Raw genomic sequence first — 25,616 nt, 5'->3', positions numbered from 1 at the left:
CCCGGACACAACTTCCGAAGCGTGTCAAAAAATTCTTTTACGATCACATTGCGATATCTTCGTCGAAACGAGAAGTTGAAAACTTCGAGCCTATGGAATACCAGAATATTTTATTCGTCCTTGTACACGGATCGCGAAATAAATAGAAATTGAAATAAATAGAACACGTGAAATATTACGACATAAAGTACGAATATATTCGAAAAATATAACAACGGTGCTAAAGATTTGCGAATACGGTAATTTCTTCCTAATTCGCGCTCGTGTTGCGCGCGGAAATGGACAATTTTCGAAGAGAAGATGCGTTTGTTCGAGCCTTATTGTTTGTTTTTTATGGCTATCGATTGTCAAGAACTGCAAAAACGAATCTAAAGGTTCGAATAATCGTATCTTCTCTTTCGAAATTGTCCATTTTTGAGCGCAATTTCAGCGCGAATTAGGGAAACATTACTGTACATGCTAGGGACATAGAAATTATGCTATATTTCTTAGTTATTTTATTTATAGCGTATTTATAGCTAGTCGTTGACAATTCGCGACTATAAAAATGAACCGCAAGACTCGAATAATCGCATCTTCTCCTCCCAAATTATCCATTTTTGTGCGCAATCTGAGCGCGAATTAGGGAGAATTTACTGTTTTTCCACTTTCAACTGATCGCTACTGTAAATTTTTGATATCTCGTGGAACCTGGACCTCGGTGAAATTAGTGCATTTTGCAGGAAACATCGATTCGGAGACGTAAGTTTCCCCAAGCGCTTGCAAGTGACACGTGGATTGAAACATTAAAGAGCATCCTGGACGAAATGAAACTCGCTCGGAGTTACGCGAGACGTCTCTGTTAAGGACAGGCGATTTATCCGACCTCTAACCCGTACATAGGAATGTCTCCGATCCCTCTTCAAAGGACAAAGAGAAACGAACAACTGCTTTACCACACCAAGAACCAATTCAAATGGTCATTACTTGAGCCGTTTATTTTGAAAGTGGCCCAAGTCCATTTATATACTTAAATTGAGATATTTAAGGGTTTGCGTTTCGATGCAATTCAAAATATACGTACAGGATACTAGCGGTTCGTTTATCTGGAAATTCTTCGCGGGCGCGACACACGGAATTACAGTAATGTCTCCCCAATTGACGCTCGGATTGTCTCCAAAAATGGACAATTTGGGAAAAGGAGATGCGAGCCATTTATTTTGAAAGTGGCCTAAAGACTAATTTCATTTATACTTAAATTGCCTAAGTCTATCTATACTTAAATTGAGATAATAATTGACATAATCCTCAAATTTTAAGGGTTTGTGTTTCGATGCAATTAAAAATATACGTACAGGATACTGGCGAGTCATACTGCTTAAGCGTATCCAAAGAAGGTAAATTTATAGTTCCTGTTAAAATAATGGCAATTATTGAGCGAATAATACGCGTTTTCTTACCGAGAATGGAGTTAGGCCACCTTCAAAATTAACAACCAGATTCGTTGTCAAATTTGAAGGAGCCCGACCTCCGTTCGACATAATTTAAGATGCTTCGAATTGAAAAGGAACAATACTCAAATTATTTTATACATCTTTACGACATTTCAAAAACATAATTTATGCGATTCGAAACATTTTTTAACTACAATTTAACTACAATTTAATTTCCTAGTAATTAACGCTCAAGAGCATCAACGTCCACAAAATCTTCGCCCGGCGTCCTTCAGACGGACGGAATGCGACCAGATAAAATGAAATGAACCGATAAAAAACACATTCAATGTAACAAAAAGGAATTTCAATGAACGTTCGCGGCCACGCACAGTGGGCTGGATCGAGAAATTCAGTGACATTCTGTTATAACGTTTGAACCATCAAAGATATTGCAATGAAATTTTCACCGAAAATATTTAAAAAATAGTTATTTTCAGTTATAGATAATTAAATATTTTTTGAATTTGTTAAGAAATAATTTTTAATTAATTCTCATTGACATTTTTTGTGAAAAAAAATTGTTTATATATAATGTTACAAACTATTTATAACATTTTAATAGTAACGTGCCTGGAATTACTAGCGAGTCCTCGTAACCAGTGTGGGTGCAATAAAGTACGCGTCCCAGAAAACGGTCTCTGTATGCATTAAATCCCGAAGCTGCATATTTATTGAAACGATAACAAAATAGTAAGATCAATTAACGTACCCTACATTTTATCAAAAGTTCGAACTGTTGAAATTTACCAACTACATACAATGCATACAGAGAACTTTTTCTGGGACGCGTACTTTATTGCACCCACACTGGTTACGAGGACCCGATAGTAATTCCAGGTACGTTAGTATTGTAAAGTTACAAAGTTTGTTTCGTTTACTTATATTTTTCATGTTATGTGGAATAATTAAAAATTTTAAATATTTGTCGATTTACAGACGAAGAAGCGTTCTGTAATATCGACTGGAACACAGAGAGATTATCTTCGACATCTTTAACATCAAAGTAACGTAACGTTGATATCTTTCAAACGTAATAATTTGCAATCTGGTTCGTCTTGGTTTGTAACTTTTACAGAATTATGTAGAGGAAAGTATCCTGAAAATATACCGTTTGTCCGAAACCGTGAGTCCTTGGGTGTCAAAAGATATTCCTTGTCGAATGTAAAGAATTTTTACACTTCTTGTATTTTATTAAACATTACATTTTTCATATATAGGATACGATAATCTTAATTTAAGCTACCGTTTCCTAACGAGAAGTATTGTCTTCTATTGTTAAAAACGAAAGCAAAGGGAAAAGTTAATTATGTTCGTCGGGACATTGCGAGAAAAAGAAGCATATTTTTTGGCGTCGAATGTAGTGTTCAAAATGTTCAACTTTAAATTGTCGTCGTATCTATTACAATTTATGATCATTTTTATTAATATTTCCACTTTCGAGGGTAATGGACATTTAACGAGCAATAAAAATTGTCTGGCCATCGATATGAGAAAATTAGGCTTTTGTCAAAAAATCACTAAAATCACTATACAGGGTGTTCCACAATTATTTTAACAGCCGAAAATGAGGGGTAGCTGAGGTCATTTGAAATAACTTTTTCCTTTGCGAAAATGCAATCCGCGGCTTTGTTTACGAGTTATTAACGAAAAACACTGGCCAATGAGAGGTGACGGTGCGAGAGAGAGGGTCCGCGAGAGAGTCCGCAGCACGAGGCTTTGACAGAAGGTCGGGACGGACTCGAGCCGCGTTCGAAGTATTGAACAAGTCACGAAGCGAGAACTTTCCGGATTTTTTTTACTACGTAACAGTGATATTTTTAAGCAAAACGCTGTTCACCCTTATCTTAGAACGTCTGAAGAATATTCACTAATTTTTCGGACTCGAAATAATATGTAGTTTAACCGTGACAGCCGTTTTAATTTTCTGGTGTGCATGACACCTTATGTGTACCATATGAAATTTTTATGCAAGGTGTACAGTGAAAATTAACAAAGTTCGTAAATGATATTTTAATTTAAATAATTCCGTGTACGAACAGAATTCAACGAATGATTCGCAAAACTGATTTAATAATAAATAATCGCGCTAAGGTACGTAAAGGATTTGTTTTTTAGAGAAATATGAAAAATATTATCGATAAGAAACCCACCCATTTAGTTGGGGATCGCTCGTTCCTAGACTCGTTCGCGGATAATCGTTTATTCGACGCGTTCGTTCGGAAGTCGACGTTTCACTGCCGAAAAATTCGGGCCCTGACTGTGGGCCCTTGTTGTTCGTCGTTCGGCCGTCCGAGGAAATGACACTCGATACCATTTTCTTCGCACGGCCATTAATTACGTTCTAAGAGCGCAGGGTGACAGCGGGTCGGACACAGTTTACGTCTCGGCATATCTTGTTTATTTCATTTGGCGGTACCCTGCGCTTCGAAGAAAATAGTATCGGGTGTTATTTCCTCGGACGGCCGAAAGACGAACGACAAGGGCCCACGGTCGAGGCCTCGATTTTTTGGCAGTGAAACGTCGACTGCCGAACGAACACGTCGAATAAACGATTATCCGCGAACGTGTCGTATAAACGATTATCTGCAAACGCGTCTCAGTCATCTTTCGTAATATCCACAAATGTTTCGGATTATCAGTGATTAATTAAGTGATTAGTGTTTGGTGACAGTGCTGTGAAAGATCAGCTGTACGTTGTACAAGGTCAGTGCCCTTCGACATCATGAATTTCAGCCAGCAAATGTATCCTCAACTAAATGGGTGAGTTTCTTACTGATAATATTTTTCATATCTCTCTAATAAACAAATCCTTTACGTCCCTTATTTATTATTAAATCAGCTTTGCAAATCATTCGTTAATCTTCACTGTACACCTCGCATAAAAATTTCATATGGTACACACGAGGTGTCATGCACACCAGAAAATTAAAACGGCTGTCACGGTTAAACTTCATATTATTTCGGGTCCGAAAAATTAGTAAATATTCTTCAGACGTTCTAAAGTAAAGGTGAACAGCGTTTTTCTTAAAAATATCACTGTTACGTAGTAAAAAAAATCCGGAAAGTTCTCGCTTCGTGACTTGTTCAATACTTCGAACGCGGCTCGAGTCCGTCCCGACCTTCTGTTAAAGCCTCGTGCTGCGGACTCTCTCGCGGACCCTCTTTCTCGCACCGTCACCTCTCATTGGCCAGTGTTTTTCGTTAATAACTCGTAAATAAAGCCGCGGGTTGCATTTTCGCAAAGGAAAAAGTTACTTCAAATGACCTCAGCTACCCCTCATTTTCGGCTGTTAAAATAATTGTGGAACACCTTGTATATATATTCTTGCGCGACCCGCCGCGTCTTCGCGCGAAAATCGAAGGTCCGTACTCCGGATTTCGGGCGCGAGACATTCGCCTTTTTAATCGGTGGGACGCACCGATTAAGAATTATCGATCGGTCGAATTAGCGAGCACACGCTAGATGACGCAGGCGTCCCGATAAAACGGCGATAATCGTCACGGCCGCGTTGGTGGCCGGCCGAGTCATCCTAATTACGCGTTCCTCGAAAGAGCGCTGACGTTAAAAAAAAGAAAAAGAAAAAAGGAACAAGAATAAGAAGAATCGAGAGGCCCCCGAAGACGCGAAAAAGTGAAGCGAAGAGATCGCCGCCGATTTTCGAAAGTCGCGGAGACATGGAGGAGGACGGCGTTCGCACGATTTGCGCGCGATTGTCGAACTGTGAGTCACGTCTCTGAATATATAAACGTACGTGTGTGTGTCTCTCGCCGAGCGGAGATCGTTTCCGCGCGCGGTCTCTGGTTCCTCCTCGCCGAAGCGGAGCGTATCTGCGCGGCGCGGCGAGGCGCGCAGATGCGCGACGCAAGCTGCCGCGTCCTTATGAGGAAATCAGGACGTCGGAGGACGAGAGAGCCCGGTCTCCCGGACTTCATCTTATCCCGTTACCGGACTTCGACCCACGACACGAGACGACACGACACGACACGGCACGGCACGGTGCGGCGCGTCGCATCCATCACCTACATACGCGCTTAGATTGCGATCGTTTTCCGTTCCCGTTTCCCATCTTGTTGTGCCCGGCCGACCGTTCGCGCCCGCGAATCGCTAGCACGCGGCGCCCAGTGACCTGAATCCGCGATCCTGATCGCGCGGCGACGTACTATTCTCCGGGCGCACGGGGTTTCCGTGTTTACCTTTGCTGATTAGCGATGGATTTACGGAGCAAGATTAACCGGCTGATAAAAGTTTATAACAATAGCTATATATAATATATTTATATATTATTATTTATTATTATTAATATTATTATTATCATATTATTATATATTTATACTATATATTGTATATTGTATATATTGCATATTGTATATTGTATATATTCTATATTGTATATTGTATAGATTGTATATTGAATATATTATGTATTATATGTATTGTATACTCTATAGATTGTATAGATTGTATATTGAATATATTATGTATTATATGTATTGTATATTGTATAAATTATATATTGAATATGTTGTGTATTATATTTATTGTATATTGTATATATTGTGTATTATATGTATTGTATATTGTATATTATATATTATTATTTATTTATTATTTATATTTATTTTATTATATATATATATATATATATATATATATATATATATATATATAACAGCTCATATATTAATAGCTAATATAGCTAATATATAATAATAATAGGATGGGCCGTAGGGCGCGCCTAACGTACGGCACCCTCTGACCCCAATCGCCCACTACTCGCTTTCTCTCACCGCGTCCTACGATGACGAAAAAGCCGCGCCACAATCTTCGAAACCGTTGCCGGTCCGCGTTCCCTTGCTATCTCGTGCAAACGGACACCGCCGTCAGCGAAATTTGTCGCGCCAGCTCGCGGGACCGTGACTATCGTTTCGGACCTGCTCTCCGACCCTCGAGGAAACTACTACGGGTGCGTTGAACGGCTCCTCGACACGTCCGCGACCGTACGCGCGACACACACACACACACACACACACACACACACACACACACACACACACACACACACATCTCGGAATCGCGCGGCCATTCCAGCGAGAAACGGTGAAACTCGAGGACACGTCGAAACGCGTGAATTCAAAGCCGCGCGCCGCGGCGCTGCTCGCACTCGCGGTTTACCTTTTTGTGAAAGTAGATCTCTCTCTCTCTCTCTCTCTCTCTCTCTCTCTCTCTCTCTCTCTCTCTCTCTCTCTCTCTCCGGGCGGGTCGTGCCGCCCGTAATTCCGTCCTTATGCATGGCGGGATTACGCGCGCGGACGCCCGATGGTTGCGCATTCTTCCCCAGCGCCGCGAAAGGACATTATGCATAAATTGACGCGGCCAGCGACAATGCGCGCGGTGCCCGCGACGGGCCTCCGCCGTTGCTTTCCCGCGACCGGGAATTATTGCGAAGTCGGCAAAAATGGGTGTGGCGAAACCGATTTCCGCCGCGTCTTTCGCGCGTCTTTGAAACGTGATACGCGATATAGCGCATGGCGTGCGACGCTCTGCCAAATCAATGAAAGTGCATTGCGAAATTATGCTGGTCGGTGGACGAATGTTATCGTTCATTTGGTTTTCGAGAAATTGCATTTTGCGAAGATGGAGCTTTGTAGCTTAGATCTACGTAATTTAATATGGATGATATATACGAATATATATGTATATAGAATATTTTAAAAATTCTAATTTAAATTTTCTAATTAAACTGATTTAAAAATTCTATTGATATTCAGAACTATACCGTTACTATACTAGTAAGTATAAGTACTATGCTAGTATTATGATGTTACTATACTAGTAAGTATAAGTAGTATACTAGTACTATACTATTACTATATACTAGTACTATACTATTACCATACTAGTAAGTATAAGTACTATACTAGTACTATACTATTACCATACTAGCAAGTATAAATACTATAGTATTACTATACTATCACCATACTAGTAAGTATAAGTACTGTACTATTACTATACTATCACCATACTAGTAAGTATAAGTACTGTACTATTACTATACTAGTGCTATACTATTACCATACTAGTAAGTATAAGTACGAGATCATTACTATACTAATAAGTATAAGTACTATATCATTACTATACTAGTAAGTATAAGTACTATATCATTACTATACTAGTAAGTATAAGTACTATATTATTACTATACCAGCAAGTATAAGTACTATATTATCACTGTACTAGTAAGTATAAGTACTATACTATTAAGTATAATTACTATACTATCACTATACTATTAAGTATAATTACTATACTAAAAGAAAACCATTACTATACTAGTACGCTCTGAATTTCTGTATCAACTGCCATAACGGGTGACATCATAACTATACATATACACGGTAACGCCAGTTATCTAATATCTGACATCCGCCGCAATGGAACATGAGATCGCAGCGGGCGTTGTTGCTATAAACAAACGTAATTGTTATCTGGCGCGCTTTTCTTCAAACTGTCGCGCGACGGAAATACGTGACCGGTGAGCCGGTCACGGATGTTTCATTAATGATACGAGCCAGCAGCGTGCGACGCGCGTTCGAAATCCGATCGATTCGGCGGAGCCAAGGTGAGGAGAGCCAGGCGCTCGAACGTCCCTCGTCCTTACCTGTTTCTGCTCCGGGTCAGGTTTATTTATGGGTTTCTCAATAACGCGTAGAACGGTAACGATGTGCGTCCACGACGGGAGAACATCTTCATCGCTAGCGGCCGAGTATTATAACTACGCACTGTGTCGGCCATATTGGATTCTGTCAGCAAGGTTGGGAAGCGAAAAGATCGTGCGCGTGATTACTGCGCGTCGTTGAACCGTTCATCCCTGGATAAGACGATATATAATAATAATATATATAATAATAATATAATAATAACTTATAATAATATATAATAATAATATATAATATATAATAATAATATAATAATAACTTATAATAATATATAATAATAATCATCGCATAACTATTTGCAGTTTATGCGATTTCTGTGGTTAATCAGTGAAGCGCGATTTTTATGAATCTACGATGCTCCCGATTGGGTGGAATTTAAGACCGGTTAAAATTAATAATAATTAATTCTATTAATAATAATAATATATATATTATCCTTTATATAAATATATAATATATTATTTTATTAATAATTATTTTCGACCGGTTAAAATTAATAGGGAAATAATTTCATTTACATCTGCCTACCATCTTTTGCAATTGACGCGGAAATATTTTTATTTGGCGTAAACGACCGTCAATTATTAATGACTTATCGGAGAGTCGACGGATAGATTAGCAACAACCAAGTTGAAATGATAGCATATTTTACAGTACAATTATTTGAGCATCTATAATACCGTGGGAAATTGTTTTGTCGTTTCTGCGAGACGTTATAAACAAATCAGGTTTCGTATTTTTGGAACCTTTGTTGTTCGGAACCCCTTAAATTGCTTCAAGATATTATTTGAATTATAGTATTATATTATATTAATTATATTATTGTAATAGTATAATATTATATTAATAATATTATATTGTAATATTATAATATATGTAATATTATATTATATTAATTATTTGATCTATAATATACTATTACATTAATTATTTGTATTATAATATTATATTACATTAATTATTTGAATTATAATATTATATTACACTAATTATTTGAATTATAATGTTATATTACATTTATTATTTGAATTATAATATTATATTACATCAATTATTTGAATTATACTATTATATTACATCAATTATTTGAATTATAATAGTTTAAAACATTTCCATGTAGAGAGTATTGTTTTTTAGAACGGTAAAACTTTTAATTAAAACAAAACACGCGAAAATGTAACCTCGAAGTCAAATTTTTCTGTACTTGAAAGATAATTTTATGATATTTAAGTTTTTTCAAACATTTTCCAGCACTTCTCCGGCTTTTACAAGTATTGTCAACAACGATAAAAAAGAAAGCGCCGCTCGAATAATCTCCTATTCCTAAATTGTGCAATTTTTATTTAAAAGTTGAGCGACAATTGCAGAGAATTTACTATAATTGCCTATGTGTATTTCATTAACGACAACAGTTACATTTGCTTTCGAAGCGTCAATTGTTGCTGATTCATCAGCACAAACCTGAGACTGCTACATAAAAAAGAAAAAAAAAGAAATGAACAATCCAGAGCCGTAAGGTCACGTGACCTTGGCCGCGAAACCACTGAACCATTTCATGAGATAATTTCGCCAGCAAATGAGCCGTTTATTTTGAAAGTGGCATAAGTCACTTTGTTTTTAAGTCGATATATTTAAGGGTTTGCGTTTTAACACGTTTAAAAATATGGATACTAACTTTCGAGAAGATTTACTTGTATTTGTTATCTCAGGATACTGATATTTTTCTCAGTATAAATAATTTCGTATAAACATTAAAAAATCACCACTTTTCATTACGGTAAAATGACTTGTGCCACTTTCAAAATAAACGGCTCAAATCGTTCTCCCGCTAAATCAAAGTGCTCTATGTAAGTTCGTCGACCAGAACACACCGATTACCAATTTTAAAAATAGATCTCCACAATTAGTAAACATTATTGCGACTTCAATATTTCCACGAAGATCCGCCGTAGCTCGCGGAACCGAAATATCCGAACAAACTATTATCTATGAACCGTCAGATATTATTTCCGATCGCTTGAAAAGAAACCAAAAATACACGCTGCACACGATAATCAGATCCGAAACGGCGTCCCGGTAGAAACGTCGACGCCAGTTACCGAGGGGGCAAGGTTGCAGTCCGAGAAGAGGCTTTGTGGCGGTTCGTGGTAAATGAGAGCGTGCGATCTTTATTCTGCTTTTAGTATTACTAGAATGAAAACTAAAATCAGTTAACCCTTAGCACTCCGAAGCATTCTGGACGTTGGCTACCAGCTACTCAGCGCCACTTTTCAGCAAAAACGGGCATTTACAGACCCTCGTATTATTTAGTATGGTTTTGGAACTAACTAACATATTATAATGATATTGGACTTATATGAATTTGTCTGAAATCGAGAAATTTGCAAAAAAATCAATATTTTATTTTTTATAATTTTGTTATTGTTTGTTTTATAATTTTGTTTCGTTGTTGTAATCGCTATCTATGCGAACTCTTTCTCTCGTCGCCTTGTTGCTTGGACGATATCACTGTCGCTGCTATCGAAACGATAGACTAACTGTAGAAGAAAACCTTCTACAGTTAGAGTCTTTCTAACATATCTCTATAAACGTCTATCTGGAACTCATCTTCGCTACTACTTGTGTCATGAAACTCGTTCGTGTTCGAACGTTTTGCCATTGTTCTAATAAAAAATATGAATAAATACATAGGTTGAAAATTTCTAATTGTTATTACTAACTCGCAAGATGATATTTACCAAAAAAACTTTTACCAAACAATTTATTTACCAAGAGAAGAATCACTTTTCCGATTTTCTCACTCGTTAGATCTATCTATACCGCTTGACGCTTTGAACCAGACTGAGTTCAGCTTTGAAAATCTTTTCCTCCAGATTTTATGATTATAAATCTCGCTATACAGTGCGTGCTATGTTCGCATACCGATCTTTCTTCTACGAACTTGCCTTATCGCTCTTTTCAAATGGCGCCTTCGAAGTGCTCAGACCGTCGTGAGCACGCCACTCACGTTCTCGTCAAAAAACCCGCCGACATTTCTTGTATATATCCTAGTAATTTTACTATATTTTGATTTGATTTGTTGTGCCATTTCAAGTGAAAACTTCAGGAAAACATGCATGTCTGAAAAAGTTGCGCTGGAATAACTCAATTCCCCGTAATCACTAATCAACTTTAATGTACCACGAGAGGGGACATCCGAGTGATATGCTAGAATTACGATGTCCCACGAGAGGGGACAGCGGAGCGCAAAGGGTTAAATGTCCATTACCCTCGGAAGTGGAAATATTAATAAAAATGATCATAAATTGTAACAGATACGACAATTTAAAGTTGAACATTTTGAACGCTACATTTGACGCCAAAAAATATGCTTGTTTTCCTCGCAATGTCCCGACGAACCTAATTAATTTTTTCCTTCGCTTCCTTTCTTAACATTAGGAGGCAATATTTCTCGTTAGGAAACAGTAGCTTAAATTAAGATTATTAATGACTTATCGGAGAGTCGACGGATAGATAGCAACAATCAAGTTGAAATGATCGCATATTTTACCGTACAATTATTTAAGCAACTATAATACCGTGGGAAATTGTTTTGTCGTTTCTGCGAGACGTTATAAAAGAATCAGATTTCGTATTTTTGGAACCTTTGTTGTTTGGAGCCCCTCAAATTGCTTCACGATATTATTTGAATTATAGTATTATATTATTATCAATTATTTCAATTGTAATATTATATTACATCAATTATTTGAATTATAATATTATATTACACTAATTATTTGAATTATAATATTATATTATTATTATATATATTATAATATTATATTACTGTTTCTCGTTAGGAAACGGTAACTTAAATTAAGATTTTTGTATCCTAAATATAAAAAATATGTTTAATAAAATACAAAAAGTGTACAAATTCTTTACATTTGACAAGGAATATTATTTTGACACTCGGGGACTCACGGTTTCGGACGAACGGTATATTGTCAGGATACTTTCCTCAGCATAATTCTGTAAAAGTTACAAACCAAGACGAACCAGATTGTGTATTATTACGTTTCAAAGATATCAACGTTCTAAAACAAGAAATATAAACTGGCAACTTTATTCAACTGTTACAACGGCCGTGGATAGTAGTACTTTTTGGCGGTTATGACGCCATGTTTGGGAAACAGGGAAGAGAGAGAGAGGGAAACGTTTCGTCCGGGACCCGCTAGAGGACTAGGAAGGCAGATGTTTTGCTTTGCTAGGCCGCCGCGCGCTCAGGTAGCTTGGTGAGCAGTAGCGAGCGATGCGACGCCACATGGTGATTAGAGAATAAAAGAGTTTTGAAACGGAGACGGTGCCAGACCGCAATAGTAGTAGTAGTCGCAGCGAAGATACGCCGCGATCGTCAAGGTGCCATTCTGAAGACCGTGAGAACAACGTGCGTAGAATGTGTGAATAATGATAGCGAGCTTAACGCTCGGGTTCCCGGGATAGCAACGGTTTCGCGCAAACTCGAAGCTCGTGATGTAACACGAGTCTCCCCATGCCGGCGTTCAGGAGGATCGAAACGCAGTTGGTGCGACCTGCGAAATTCGACGCGGCACTTTAAAGTCGTGCGCCGCGAATTCAGCGTCCAAATGCACGCAGCGGACTTCCCGAACGGCTCGCGTCCGCTGAACTACAGGGTGTCCCAAAAATGTCTCGCAATCCGGAAATGGCGAGTTCCTCGGATCATTTGAAGCAACTTCTTCCGTTACAAAAATTTTCTCCGAGGCGCCGTTAACGAGTTATTAACGAAACAACAGCGACCAATAAGAATTGAGTACGGCCGACGCGAGGCGGCCCAGTCAACCAGCGCGCGAAGCCCAGTTCCGCTCATTGGCTCGCCTCTCATTGGTCACTGTTTTTCGTTAATAACTCGTTAACGGTGCCTCGGAGAAAATTTTTGCAAAGGAAAAAGTTGCTTCGAATGACCCGAGGAACCCGCCATTGTCGGATTGCGAGACATTTTTGGGACACCCTGTAGGAAGAAATCGAAAGCGAGTCGCGACGAAAACGCGAGAGCCGTCCGCGATCTCTTTCTCGCTAAAAATCGGCGCGCGTGGGAGAGGGAACACCTTTCCGGCACGTGAACGAGATACCGGGAGGCTCGCAAACATGCCTCGACTAATCGAGCCGAGCTGAAAGTCCAATAAGTTTATGGCAATGATCGATCGCGTCGGAAACGCGCGTGGCTAGGCGACCTAAAACCGGCCGCGGCGATTCGGTCGAGCCTGTGATTTCACCGATCGAGGACGATATCGATAGCACTATCGTGTTCGACGAGCAAACAGAGCGAGCGATTTCATACGTCAGAATTTTTCCATCGCCGCGCCACGCCGCGTCGCGCCGGTGTGTTTACTCGCCGCTAGCTGTGCAATTATGCGACCACGGAATTATTATTCGCGTCCGGCTCGGCCGAGGATCTATCTCGGACGATCGTGAATGCACAAAGAGGAGCAGCATGGCGTATCCGGCCCGGCAAAATCATAGCGAACGCGAGCCGTTGTTTCCTGGAACAATGTGCTGCTCGTCGTTATGCCACCACAGTGGGCTGGATCGAGAAATTCAGTGACATTCCGTTATAACTTTTGAACCATTAAAGATATTGCAACGAAATTTTCACCAAAAATATTTAAAAAATAGTTATTTTCAGCTATAGATAATTAAATTTTTTTTGCATTTGTTAAACAATAATTTGTAATTAATTTTCATCGACATTTTTTTGTAAAAAAAAAATTGTTTAAATATAATGTTACAAACTATGTGTAACATTGCAATAGTAACGTGCCTGGAATTACTAGCGGGTCTTCGTAACCAGTGTGGGTGCAATAAAGTACGCGTCCCAGAAAAATGTCTCTGTATGCATTAAATCCTGAAGCTGCAGATTTATCGAAACAATAACAAAATGATAAGATTAATTAACGTACTCTACATTTTATCAAAATTTATTTACCAACTACATACCATGCATACAGAGAACTTTTTCTGGCACGCGTACTTTATTGCACCCACACTGGTTACGAGGACCCGCTAGTAATTCCAGGTACGTTAGTATTGTAATGTTACAAAGTTTGTTTCGTTCACTTATATTTTTCATGTTATATGGAATAATTAAAAATTTTAAATATCTGTCGATTTACAGATGCAGAAGCGTTCTGTAATACCCACTGGAACACAAAGAGATTATCTTCGATATCTTTAACCTCAAAGTAACGTAACGTTGATATCTTTGATACATAATAATTTGCAATCTGGTTCATCTTGGTATGTAACTTTTACAGAATTATGCAGAGGAAAGTATCCTGAAAATATACCGTTCGTCCGAAACCGTGATTCCTCGAGTGTCAAAAGATATTCCTTGTCGAATGTAGAGAATTTTTACACTCTTTGTATTTTATTATATTTATTACATTATTATATATATGTATTATATTATTATATATTACCTTTAATATATATTATTATATATTATATTTATTATATTATATTTATATTTCATATATAGGATACGATAATGTTAATTTAAGCTGTCGTTTCCTAACGAGAAATATTGCCTCCTAATGTTAAAAAAGAAAGCAAAGGAAAAAATTAATTAGGTTCGTCGGGACATTGCGAGGAAAAGAAGTATATTTTTCGGCGTCAAATATAGTGTTCAAAATGTTCAACTTTAAATTGTCGTATCTATTACAATTTATGATCAATTTGATTAATATTTCCACTTTCGAGGGTAATGGACATTTAACAAGCGATAAAAATCGACTGGACATCGATATGAGAAAATTAGGTTTTTGTGAAAAAGTCACTAAAATCTTCGATCCGGCCCATTATGCGCAGCCGGCTTTTATTGCGCCCGCGCGGAACCATGTACGCCGCCTAAATGACACCGATTCGGCCGCCCGTGATGCCCCCTATCGACGAGCAATTCTCGCAAGACGAAACGACCAGCGATACGATTGCGTCGGATCGGTCGCGTGCAACACATCGTTCGACGTCGCGGCGGATGACTCGCGCGCGCCTGGGACGCGCCGCCATTATGCGAACGTGGAATTAGGTCAACTAGGTGTCGATACAAACGGCGAAGGGTCGCCTCGCGATCGTTTCCGTGCGCAGCTCCGCATGCTAATCGACCGTCGCTGCTTCGAAAATAACCTCCCTCCCTCCCTGCCGCTCCGCGAGCCGGAGAAAGTGAATTGGACTCGTCGACGAGCTACGACGGGCTACGACGGGCTACGATGGGCTCCGACGGGCACCGACGCGCTCCGACCAGCCAACGAAATTCGCCTAGCGGGACTATCTTATCGCGAGCGCGCTGTCCGCGATACGCTGCACGCAATAAAAATATAAACAGAAATTCGTTTCGGCTGTGCAATCGCGCCGGTCGAGAGGATAGATACGGTGCGCGATGTATCGGGACTTTTCACACGCTTCTACGTGTCAACATCGTGATCTCGTGGTGGACGCGATTCTTGGATCGCGAGGTGCGATATCTTTTTGTGCACGTTTTAATTGCATTAGGTAAACCGAAAGGTAAGCAAAAGTTTGTTTTGTTTGTTGGGGAAATGCTACATTTTAAGCGACAAAATAATCTCCATCATTTTTTAACACCTTTTGCCAACGTATAGGCAGTTGTTCGATTCCTTTTTTTTTTAAAAGTCCTTCGATTTTGCTTTGAAAAACTTTTCCAAGTGTATTTTTATTTCCTCAACTTTCGTTGAAGTTTTTGTCTCTTAATGTATAATGGAACGATCTCTGAAAAAGTGGTAAGCCGACGGCGCGAAATCTGGCGAACATAACCTTATTCACCGGCCTGCCAAACATTTGAAACGTGAATAACACGAATAAGGTTATATTCATTAGATCTCGCGCCGTCGAATTACCATCTTTTCAGATCGTTCCATCATACATTAAGAGGTAAACAATTTTAACAATGTTGAAAAAGTGAACACGCGCTTGGAAAAGTTTTTCAATGCAAAATCGAAGGACTCTTTTTAAAAAAGGAATCGAACAACTGTCTATACACTGGCAAAAGGTGTTAAAAAATGATGGAAATTATTTTGTCAAGTAAAATGTAGGATTTCTTTAATAAATAAATGTTTCTCGCCAACAAAATAAAATTTTGATTACTTCTCGGTTTACCTAATATTTTTCTCACAGTATAATTCAGTTTGTGTAATAGAATAATTAGTGCTCTTCAAACTGTATAACGTGAGAAAATTGAATTTATTGCAGTCTTTGCAAAAAGTAGATTTCAATAAAATTTAATTGTTGCAAATTATATACATGTTGCAACTGGAATGCAGACTTTATGCATTTATAACAAAAACGGATACGTGTGTGTTGAAGTAGAAGATTGTTTAAAGCAACTTAAGAATGTCAAGGTTATTAGTTACATCTTATTGAGACTATAATTTTCTCACAGTTTAATTCAGTTTGTATAATAGAGCAATTAGTGCTCTTCAAACTGTATAACGCGAGAAAATTGAATTTCTTGTAGTCTTTGCAAAAAGTAGATTTCAATAATATTTAATTGTTGCAAATTATAAACTTGTTGCAACTGGAATGCGGACTTTATGCATTTATAACAAAAACGGATACCTAGCTCAATCATAAAAAAAATAATTCCATTTTAGAAGGAATACGAATACTTTCTAAATAAAAATACCCACCATATATATTACATCCATTGTAACTTTACATCTTGATTCAACAAGTTGCGTTGCTTGCATAATGTTAAAGATAACAAGATAAAAACAGGATCTTTACCAGATACTAGTTAACGAAACAAATCATCCTACCAACTCTTTGAAGTTATAAAAAAAAGTTCATAATTGCAAAATGGCGAGTATGTGAAAAATAATAATGAGCCAATTATTGTTGGGTTATATTATTATTATATATATATAATTATAATACAATAAAATTAATATAATATAATATATAATAATTATATTATTACTATTATATTATTGGGTTGGCAACTAAGTAATTGCCGATTTCACAGTTATAGATGTCTCTCACTCCCATTTTTATGATATTCGTAAATGTTATATTATAAAATTATTATTATTATTATTATGTTATTTTTTATTATCCGTGAATGTTAGCAACTGGACAAATTTAATGCAGCGGTCAAGGAAAAGCGACCAGAAATGGTCAATCGTGAAGGTGTCATTTTCCAGCAGGACAATGCTAGGCCGCACACGTCTTTGTCCACTCGGCAAAAATTGATGGATATTGGTTGGGAATTGATGGATATTGGTTGGGAATTGATGTTCGTGGTAAAACTTTTAATGATGATGACGCTGTAAAATCTCATTTAACTCAGTTTTTGACCGAAAAGGATCAGACTTTCTACGAGCGTGGAATTTTCAAGTTGTCAGAGAGGTGGCAAAAGGTCATCGAACAAAATGGAAAATACATTACAGACTAAACTTCATTCCAAGTAAAAAAAAATTAAAATTCATTAAATTAAAATTTTAAATTAAAATTCATTGAACAAATCGGCAATTACTTAGTTGCCAACCCAATAATTTCAATTCCGAATGTCGAAGCGACCGTCGACCATCATAAACACGTATTTCTGCATCGATCACACTGCGTTCCGGTGAATTTGTTTACCAACATGGAAGGTCCCTCGAACGACCGCGGCGATCGACGTACGTGTATCCGTTATCTCGTGAAATGTGAATGCGACACAAGAGGAGGATTCATCGGCGAAAAAAAAGCGCGAAGCTCGTGTAAACACTCGACTCGCGGCGACCCTGATACGAGGTTAGGAGTCCCTTTCATCGTTTCGCCAACTTTCATTTCAAGCGCACACACAGCCCGAGCCGTAATTAATTCCACTTAACGAGTTATCGGCCCGGCGTCCGATATCGCGCGCATAACTCTGCTGATTATTTGTAAACAGTTTCGTAATTCGCCATTTCTACACGATAGATTTATGTGACGGGCGCGGCGCGGCGAGCGCACTCTTGTGGAAAATTTCTAACACCTCGGTTAACTAACTAAGCGAACACGCCGCGGCATAAAAAGCTTAATAACATAGTAATAAAATCAAATACAAGGCAGCGGGCTTACGTAAGTGATTTTTATTACGCGCATTCGGTATATTCGTGTCTCTGAGTCATGCCACGCTCTGCATGTATACATAATAACGTTCTTTCTCTGCGCCGCGTTTGTTTTTCAGGTCATTTAATGTCGGATCATGCTACACGGGTTATCATTATTCCGGAGGCGGTTCAAACCAGATTTCCAACCTGTTCGCAACTGAATGCTGAATTCATCGAGTTACACCGGACTCTTGTCGTACACTTCAATATTCAGAGAAACTTGCATAACAGAACGACACACGCGAGTCGTATATATGTATATTCGTCAGTTGTATACAGGGTGTCCCAAAAATGTCTCGCAATCCGAAAGCGGCGGGTTCCTCGGGTCATTTGAAGCAACTTTTTCCTTTGTGAAAATTTTCTCCGAGGCACCGTTAACGAATTATTAACGAAAAACAGTGACCAATGAGAGGCGAGCTCGGCTAGCGCGAGGCGACCGAGTCAATGAGCGGAACTGGCCTTCGCGCGTTGGTTGGCTGGGCCGCCTCGCGTCGGCCGTACTCGATTCTTATTGGCCGCTGTTTTTCGTTAATAACTCGTTAACGGTGCCTCGGAGAACATGTTTGTAAAGGAAGAAGCTGCTTCAAATGATCCGAGGAACCCGCCATTTCCGGATTGCGAGACACTTTTGGGGCACCCTGTATATAGTGCATCTAGAAGAGGATTTTGTTATGTAGCCGATCGGCTACATATGATAATTTTTTATGTATAATATATATAATACTATACTATAATAATATACTAATAATAATACTAATATACTAATAATATACTAATATACACTATAATACTATATATAATACTTATATAATATATATATTATAAATATAATAATATAATAATAATAATATTATATATTTTTGGGACATTTTTGGGACACCCTGTATATTGGCAAATCCCAACTGTTTTTTTCTGTTTTCACCTCTACGTGATCAATGGTCCAGATTATCGTGCAGATTTTTCGCTGTCGTTTCGATGCCGAAAACAAACGAAACAATTCACCGCGAGAAACAAATGCGAAGCAAATAATTGGACCGGTCGAGCAAAGAGTAAAAATAAAATCACGAGATAACAGGTTTGTGGTTAATCGGAAGAAACAAAGCTCCGAGAATTTTTGCGTTGCAGTCGATGCTTTTCGGTCAACGGCTCCGATCGCAGAAATCATCCTAATTGGCCCGGGCGGTACGCGGAATCGAGAGGTTATCGCGGTTACCCCCGAAGCGTGGTGATCGTCGAATTTCGAAAACGCGAGACGGCGTTGCTCGGCCGGCGACGCCGACTGGCGGCGGAGGGGTGGGGGGAAGGGAGCGCGAAGCCGCAACGGAACCCGCGCGCCGTCGGATCAAGATATTCGGGTGTATTTCACCGGTTGACCTTGCACTTGAGGCAGCGGCCGTCTACGTGGCTATATCCGCCCGATGACGACATCGATGATGCCGGGGAGCGGGCACGAGCTGCGTACGTACTTTCGTTTTCGTTCTCTTTCGTACGACGTTCTCTTCTCTTCGCCGAGTCCTTGACTGTGCCCCGCGCCGATAACGCGCTACGCTAACGTAGTAAACCGTCTTATCGCGGCCGCGCATTCGCCGCTATCGTGCCGCCGCTCGAGTCTCTGCGAGGTGAGCGAGCGCACCGCAACGGCCCGTCGCCGTCATTTATTAATGCATTTAACCGCGCCGATACTCTCCGGGCGCAGGACGCGTCCGCATTCGCGCACAATAGGCGACCTTGCGCATCTGCTTTCTCGGAACGAATCGGCGCATCCGCGCGCATCGGACAGCACACGTCTCGCATCTGGCCGAACTGTCAAAGTCGGCCCCCGAAAAACTTGTTTTTCGAGCGCCGACCGACCGATCGACCGTGTTCGCCCGGCAGCTTTTTCCTCGGCCCGTTCAATGAATCACGCGACCCTCCTCTCGTTCACACTCCCAGCTATTAGCGCTAATACCGTTTTATTTGACGAACGAAAAGGTGATCAACCTGCGCATCGACGGGCCGTTCCGTCGGCCGCGCTGAAAAACTGCTCGCTGCGACGCACCCCTTGGTTTCACGCAGCACGGCGCACCGGACTGAAGTTAACCCTTAAGTGCATCGTATTGCACTTAAGGGTTGTATATGTATATAATATAATTGTAATTGTAATTGTAATTTTTATATATATATATATATATATATAATATAATTTTATATTGTATTATTATATTAATTATATTATATAATATATATTATATTTATTTTATATTTTTTATATTATTATTTTTATATTATATTATAATAAATATAATATAATTATATAATATTATATATATAATTATTATATTAAAATTATATATATATATATAATAATATTATATATTATTACAATATATTACAAAATTATCGTATGTAGCCGATCGGCTATAAAACAAAATCCTCTTCCAGATATACTATATACTGGGTGTCCCAAAAATGTTTCGCAACCCGGAAATGGCGGGTTCCTCGCATCATTTGAAGCAGCTTCTTCCTTTACAAAAATGTTCTCCGTGGCACCGTTAACGAGTTATTAACGAAAAACAGTGACTAATAAGAATCGAGTACGGCTGACGCGAGGCGGCCCAGCCAACCAACGCGCGAAGCCCAGTTCCGCTCATTGGCTCGGTCGCCTCGCGCCAGCCGTGCTCGCCTCTCATTGGTCACTGTGTTTCATTAATAACTCGTTAACGGTGCCTCGGAGAAAATTTTTGTAAAGGAAAGAGTTGCTTCGAATCACCTGAGGAACCCGCCACTTTCGAATTGCGAGACATTTTTGGGACATATATGGGATATATATATTGTATCTAGAATATATTATATCTACAAGAAGATTTGTAATAAAAAAAACTATTTTCCTAAAGACATAATTTTTTATTAAATTATAGTCATTTTTTAGTAAAGTTTGATAAATAGAAATTGGAAACAAAAAATCGCGCATTTAAGTGTTAAAGTCGATCATTTATATATATGTTCAATTACATATATAATTGAATTTATTATAATAGTTGATTTTTTAGAATTAATAATTATAGAAAAAAATAGTATCGTAAAGGTTAATACAATTAAATAGAAATATTTTATACAGAGTTTATAATTTTTGTGAAAAAAGTTGTCAATAAATCTTGTCAAATATAGAAACATAATTATAATTCCTCCAATTGTAGAAATAAAAGTTATACAATAATACATAGATTTTTGGTCAAGAAAATAATTTAATGTTAGTATAATAAGAGTAAAAATAATTAATAGAATTATATAATTTAATGGTATAAAGTTCTTTTTTTTAAATAACAAAAATTAAAATATGTATTATAATTAATATAGAAATTTTAGTAATACTTTCATTTGTTCAAGTTATCATAATAATTATATATATACATATAATGTATCCAGAAGAATATTTTGTTTTGTAGCCGATTGGGCTACACGCGATAATTTCGTAATAAAAAGCTACTTTCCCAAAGATACAATTTTTCTCTTTATTCTCCCCTCCCCCCCAATAAACGCTCGTTTTTAAAGTAAAGCTTGATAAGTAGAAATTAAAAACAAAAAAAATAACGCATTTAAGGGTTAAGTATCGTGACATCCGATTCGGTATCTATGGACGTGTGTGTAAAGAGCGCGATAGGAAAGTCAAACAGCGCGCGGCAGTGATCGTGGTGTGCGCGCGGAAAAGCGAGAGAACTAATCAAGTACAAGGTCGCTGTCGAATCTCGGTGGCGGATGAAGACGGATCGATCCGAAGTACGGTACGAAAATAGAAAACACTCGGTCCGACGGAATCTCGTTATCGGTTTAGCGAAGAAAAAAAATTGAATAGCGTCCTCTCGGCAAACCACGTACAATCGTGTGAAATTGAAAGAGACAGCACATACATATACAGGCTGTCCCGAAAATGTCTCGCAATCCGAGAATGGGAGATTCCTTAAGTAATTTGAAATAAGTTTGTCCTTGGCGAAAATGCAATCCGTGGCTTCGTTTGCGAGTTATCAACGAAAAAGAGTGACCAATGAGAGGTGAGATATGCTGGCGCAAGGCGGCCGAGCCAATGAGCGGAACTGGGCCTCGCGCGCTCATTGGCTCGTTCGCCAAGCGCTAGGCAAGCTCGCTCGCCTCTCATTGGTCAGTGTTGTTTCGTTGATAATTCGCGAACGAAGCAATGGGTTGCATTTTCGCAAAGGAAAAAAGTTACTTCAAACGATCCCAGGAACTCATTTGCGGTTTGCGAGACATTTTCGGGACACCCTGTACATACGTCGGTTCGACGACGCTGCATCTGGAAAGCGCACCGGGGTCAGACAATAACACGCGAATCGGTGACGCATGCCCCGCAGCAGACTTTGAATTCTTTTCCAAACCGATACCATTGTTCGAACGTGGCAATGCTGAATTCTCCGTCGAAGAAGTCGATCTTCGCCGCGCGTCGCGGAACCGCGGACCGAACATTTAAAAAAATCGTTAACGCTGCGCACGCGTTCCGTCGCGAACAATTTTCTAGACAATTGCGCCGCATCGTTCGTCCGCTATTCCACGCCCAGATCGTCCCGGGACGCGTCTTACCTGGAAAGGAACGATTGGAAGAAAACGGTACCGCGACGTTTCTCGAGCGCGCGATCCGCTGCGCGCGGATGGAATTGCGCGCGCGGGCTAATGGAGGAGTTCTAAATGGCCGACGCCGGCCAATTTATTTGCATCGCGCACGGGCCGCAGTGGGCGTCGGTCGAGAAAACCGCGGACAGATCTCACGGAGCATCGCCGCCGCTCCGCTCCCCCCCACTCCGCCTCCCGCCGGGCGGCGAGCGAGTTTCCAAGACGGCCGCGGTCGACTCGATCGGACGACGTTCGACGCCGCGCCACGATTACGAAGTACCCCGGAAGAAAAGAGGCTTCCGGCTGAAGCTGTCGCTTCCAAGAGCGAGCAAGCGAGCGGCACAGTTAGTAAATCACGATGAAATCGAGTTTAAAACGAGCTCGCCGAAACGATCTTGATTCTCGGTCAGAAAAATGGACGGCCTTCATCGCGGCAGGCCAACGACACTCGAATGATGCGACGCGGGTAAACATTCGCTTCTCGGAATATTTAACGAGGCCCGCTGTGGTGTAACGCGCGTTCCCGTAACAGGATCGCCGATGTTTACTTTCAGGACTATATACTTTGTATCATCGACGCCTCTCGCTCGCTTCCCCCTCCACCTTCCGCACGCGAAACACATACACGACGGCGAATAACGATGCAAGGCGACGTTGCGCGCCGATCCGGCCGATTCAGCGGCGTTCAACGATAAACAATGAAGAACGCGCGCTATGTATATCGATCCAGGTGGATCCAGCGCGCGCGTTCTCTTACGCTGCCGATCGGAGGATACGTGTACTTCCTACGCGAGAGAGGTTTCCGAACGGCTCTCGAGTGTCGCGTTACGAAAGTTTATACGCCGCGAGTGGCACTTGCGAGGCGTCCTCCTGCCTCCGTTCGAGACCTGCCTCGGGCAGGTTCCCCCGGGCACGGTCAATTCGAGGGGGGAAAAAGAAATAAACTCGTCCGGTCTTGGACGCGCGGCGAGGAGTTCACGAGTCGCGGTGAATCGGGCTCGATCGAGAACCTTCGGTCTTATTGAACAGAACTCCGCGGCCCGTTAATCGAACGATGTTGACGACCTTAACGACGGGATCTCGACGGAGCCTGGCAGGCGCATCTCTTTGTGCGTCGCGCGGACGATGCGTGCCGTCCGCCATGGGCGGTGGGGCAGGGCGCCGTAGAGAGGGGGGGGGGGGCGGCAGGGGCGAGAAGACTATATTGATCACTGACCTTTCCTGCGGCCGAACGGTCCGAAGAACGTGCCATTCTTGCCGATGACGTTATCCTCGATGTACTTGAGCAGTTTCGTGGTATCCTCCCCTTTCTTAGCGGCGATCGACCTGACAGGGCGCAGCGACGCGATCCTCTGTCCGCCGCCGCCGCCGCTGGCCGCGGGGCTGGTCGTCGTGGACGTGGCGGCCGTGCCCAACGTCGACGTCTGCTGTGCAGCCTGGCCGGAACAGCCGGCGCCTCCTGCCGCGGGCTCCTCCGCCAATGAGTTGATCCTCCGCTGCGATCCGCTCCAGCTCTTGCCACACGAGATCTTCACCGAGCAGCTCATTCTCTCATAGCAGTGTCGCAGTGCTCGTAGTGTGCATAGTAGGGATCACTGGGAAACGCGACGATCGCGGAAACGTGCGCGAACCGTGCCGACGGCACTTCGAAGCTTCGCGGCGTGTCCTAGAGACGGCTGGACGAGAACTTGTCACTCGCGCGATGACAGAAGCATCGTTCGCACGCGAACCCTACCGCCTCGGTTCCCGTGGCCACACTGCTCTGCGACGACACGTGTTTCGACTCGCCTGCCTGCGGACGTCAATCCGACCGTTTGCGCGACGCGACGATTTAACCTATACGATACGCGAAACTGCGCGCAGACTACGGGCGACGCTGCGAAGAAAACGCGGCGATCGCGAATGACAGAAAGAGAGAGAGAGAGACGATTTTTACTTCTTACACTTTTTGCTCGGTTTATACTTCTTGATTCTTCTTCTTCGTCCGTTTCGCGGAGATCGTCCTTTCGGGCTCGTCGATTCTCCCCGATTTCAATCGGCGATCTAATGTGCGTTCACTACGAACCCCACTGATTTATCTCCGTCACACGTTTCGTGTAGTGCGAGTTTGAAAAAACGATTATTGGCGCGACGATGGCCGACTCCCTCGGTGCCCGATCACTTCCGTGATACTACTTGCGACGAGCTACGTACGCCGCTGGTTTAACCTCCTTCGACGTTGAGGCGAGACTGAATGTCTAGCGAACGAGCTGCCCCGTTCGCCAATGACGTCACATGGCTACGCAGGCGCCGTCGAGTCTCGCTCCGCTTCGGGGCAACTTCTTCGGGTCGGCGCGTCGCGTCGGCTGCGCGGCGGCGGCGGCACCGCGAAAATCAGTGGCAAGCTTTTCCGCGAATCCCTTCGCCGTTTCCTGTGCGCCGCGCGAAAACGCCGCGGCGCGCGCCGATTGTCAACGGTTTTCGAAGGATATATTATTCTCGGATCTAGCTGAGTGTGTATGTATGTGTGTGCTTCGCGGCTACGGCGATTTTAACGCTAGCCTTGCGCAGCGCTGAAAGCAGCCGTATTTTATGTTGCTTCGGAATAATAACGGTATGTGTGTATTAATTACAGGTTTTTAGCGATTTTTATCGCGTTACGTGTCCGACGAAACGTTCAACTAATGTGGAT

General features: G+C 41.0%; 1 protein-coding gene and 1 long non-coding RNA gene across 2 annotated transcripts in view; one reads left to right on the top strand and one right to left on the bottom strand.

Annotated features, from left to right (window-relative positions):
* The window catches only part of LOC117217812 (uncharacterized), a 163,151-nt gene extending 137,906 nt beyond the window's left edge, over positions 1 to 25,245 (bottom strand). Inside the window, exon 1 of the mRNA XM_033465655.2 lies at positions 24,162 to 25,245. Coding sequence (XP_033321546.2) covers positions 24,162 to 24,492 — 331 coding nt within the window. The 5' untranslated portion in view covers positions 24,493 to 25,245. The remainder of the gene's footprint in view (positions 1 to 24,161) is intronic.
* On the top strand, positions 14,087 to 14,702 carry LOC143260898 (uncharacterized). The gene is made up of 2 exons (XR_013035168.1): positions 14,087 to 14,440; positions 14,513 to 14,702. It is a non-coding gene; the product is annotated as an uncharacterized LOC143260898 (long non-coding RNA).
* Positions 25,246 to 25,616: the final 371 nt, after the last annotated feature.

Source organism: Megalopta genalis, unplaced genomic scaffold, assembly GCF_051020955.1.
Source record: "Megalopta genalis isolate 19385.01 unplaced genomic scaffold, iyMegGena1_principal scaffold0023, whole genome shotgun sequence".
Classification (NCBI taxonomy): Eukaryota; Metazoa; Arthropoda; class Insecta; order Hymenoptera; family Halictidae; genus Megalopta; species Megalopta genalis.
Note: the sequence above shows the minus strand (reverse complement) of the source record. Positions and strands in the feature narration are given on the sequence as shown.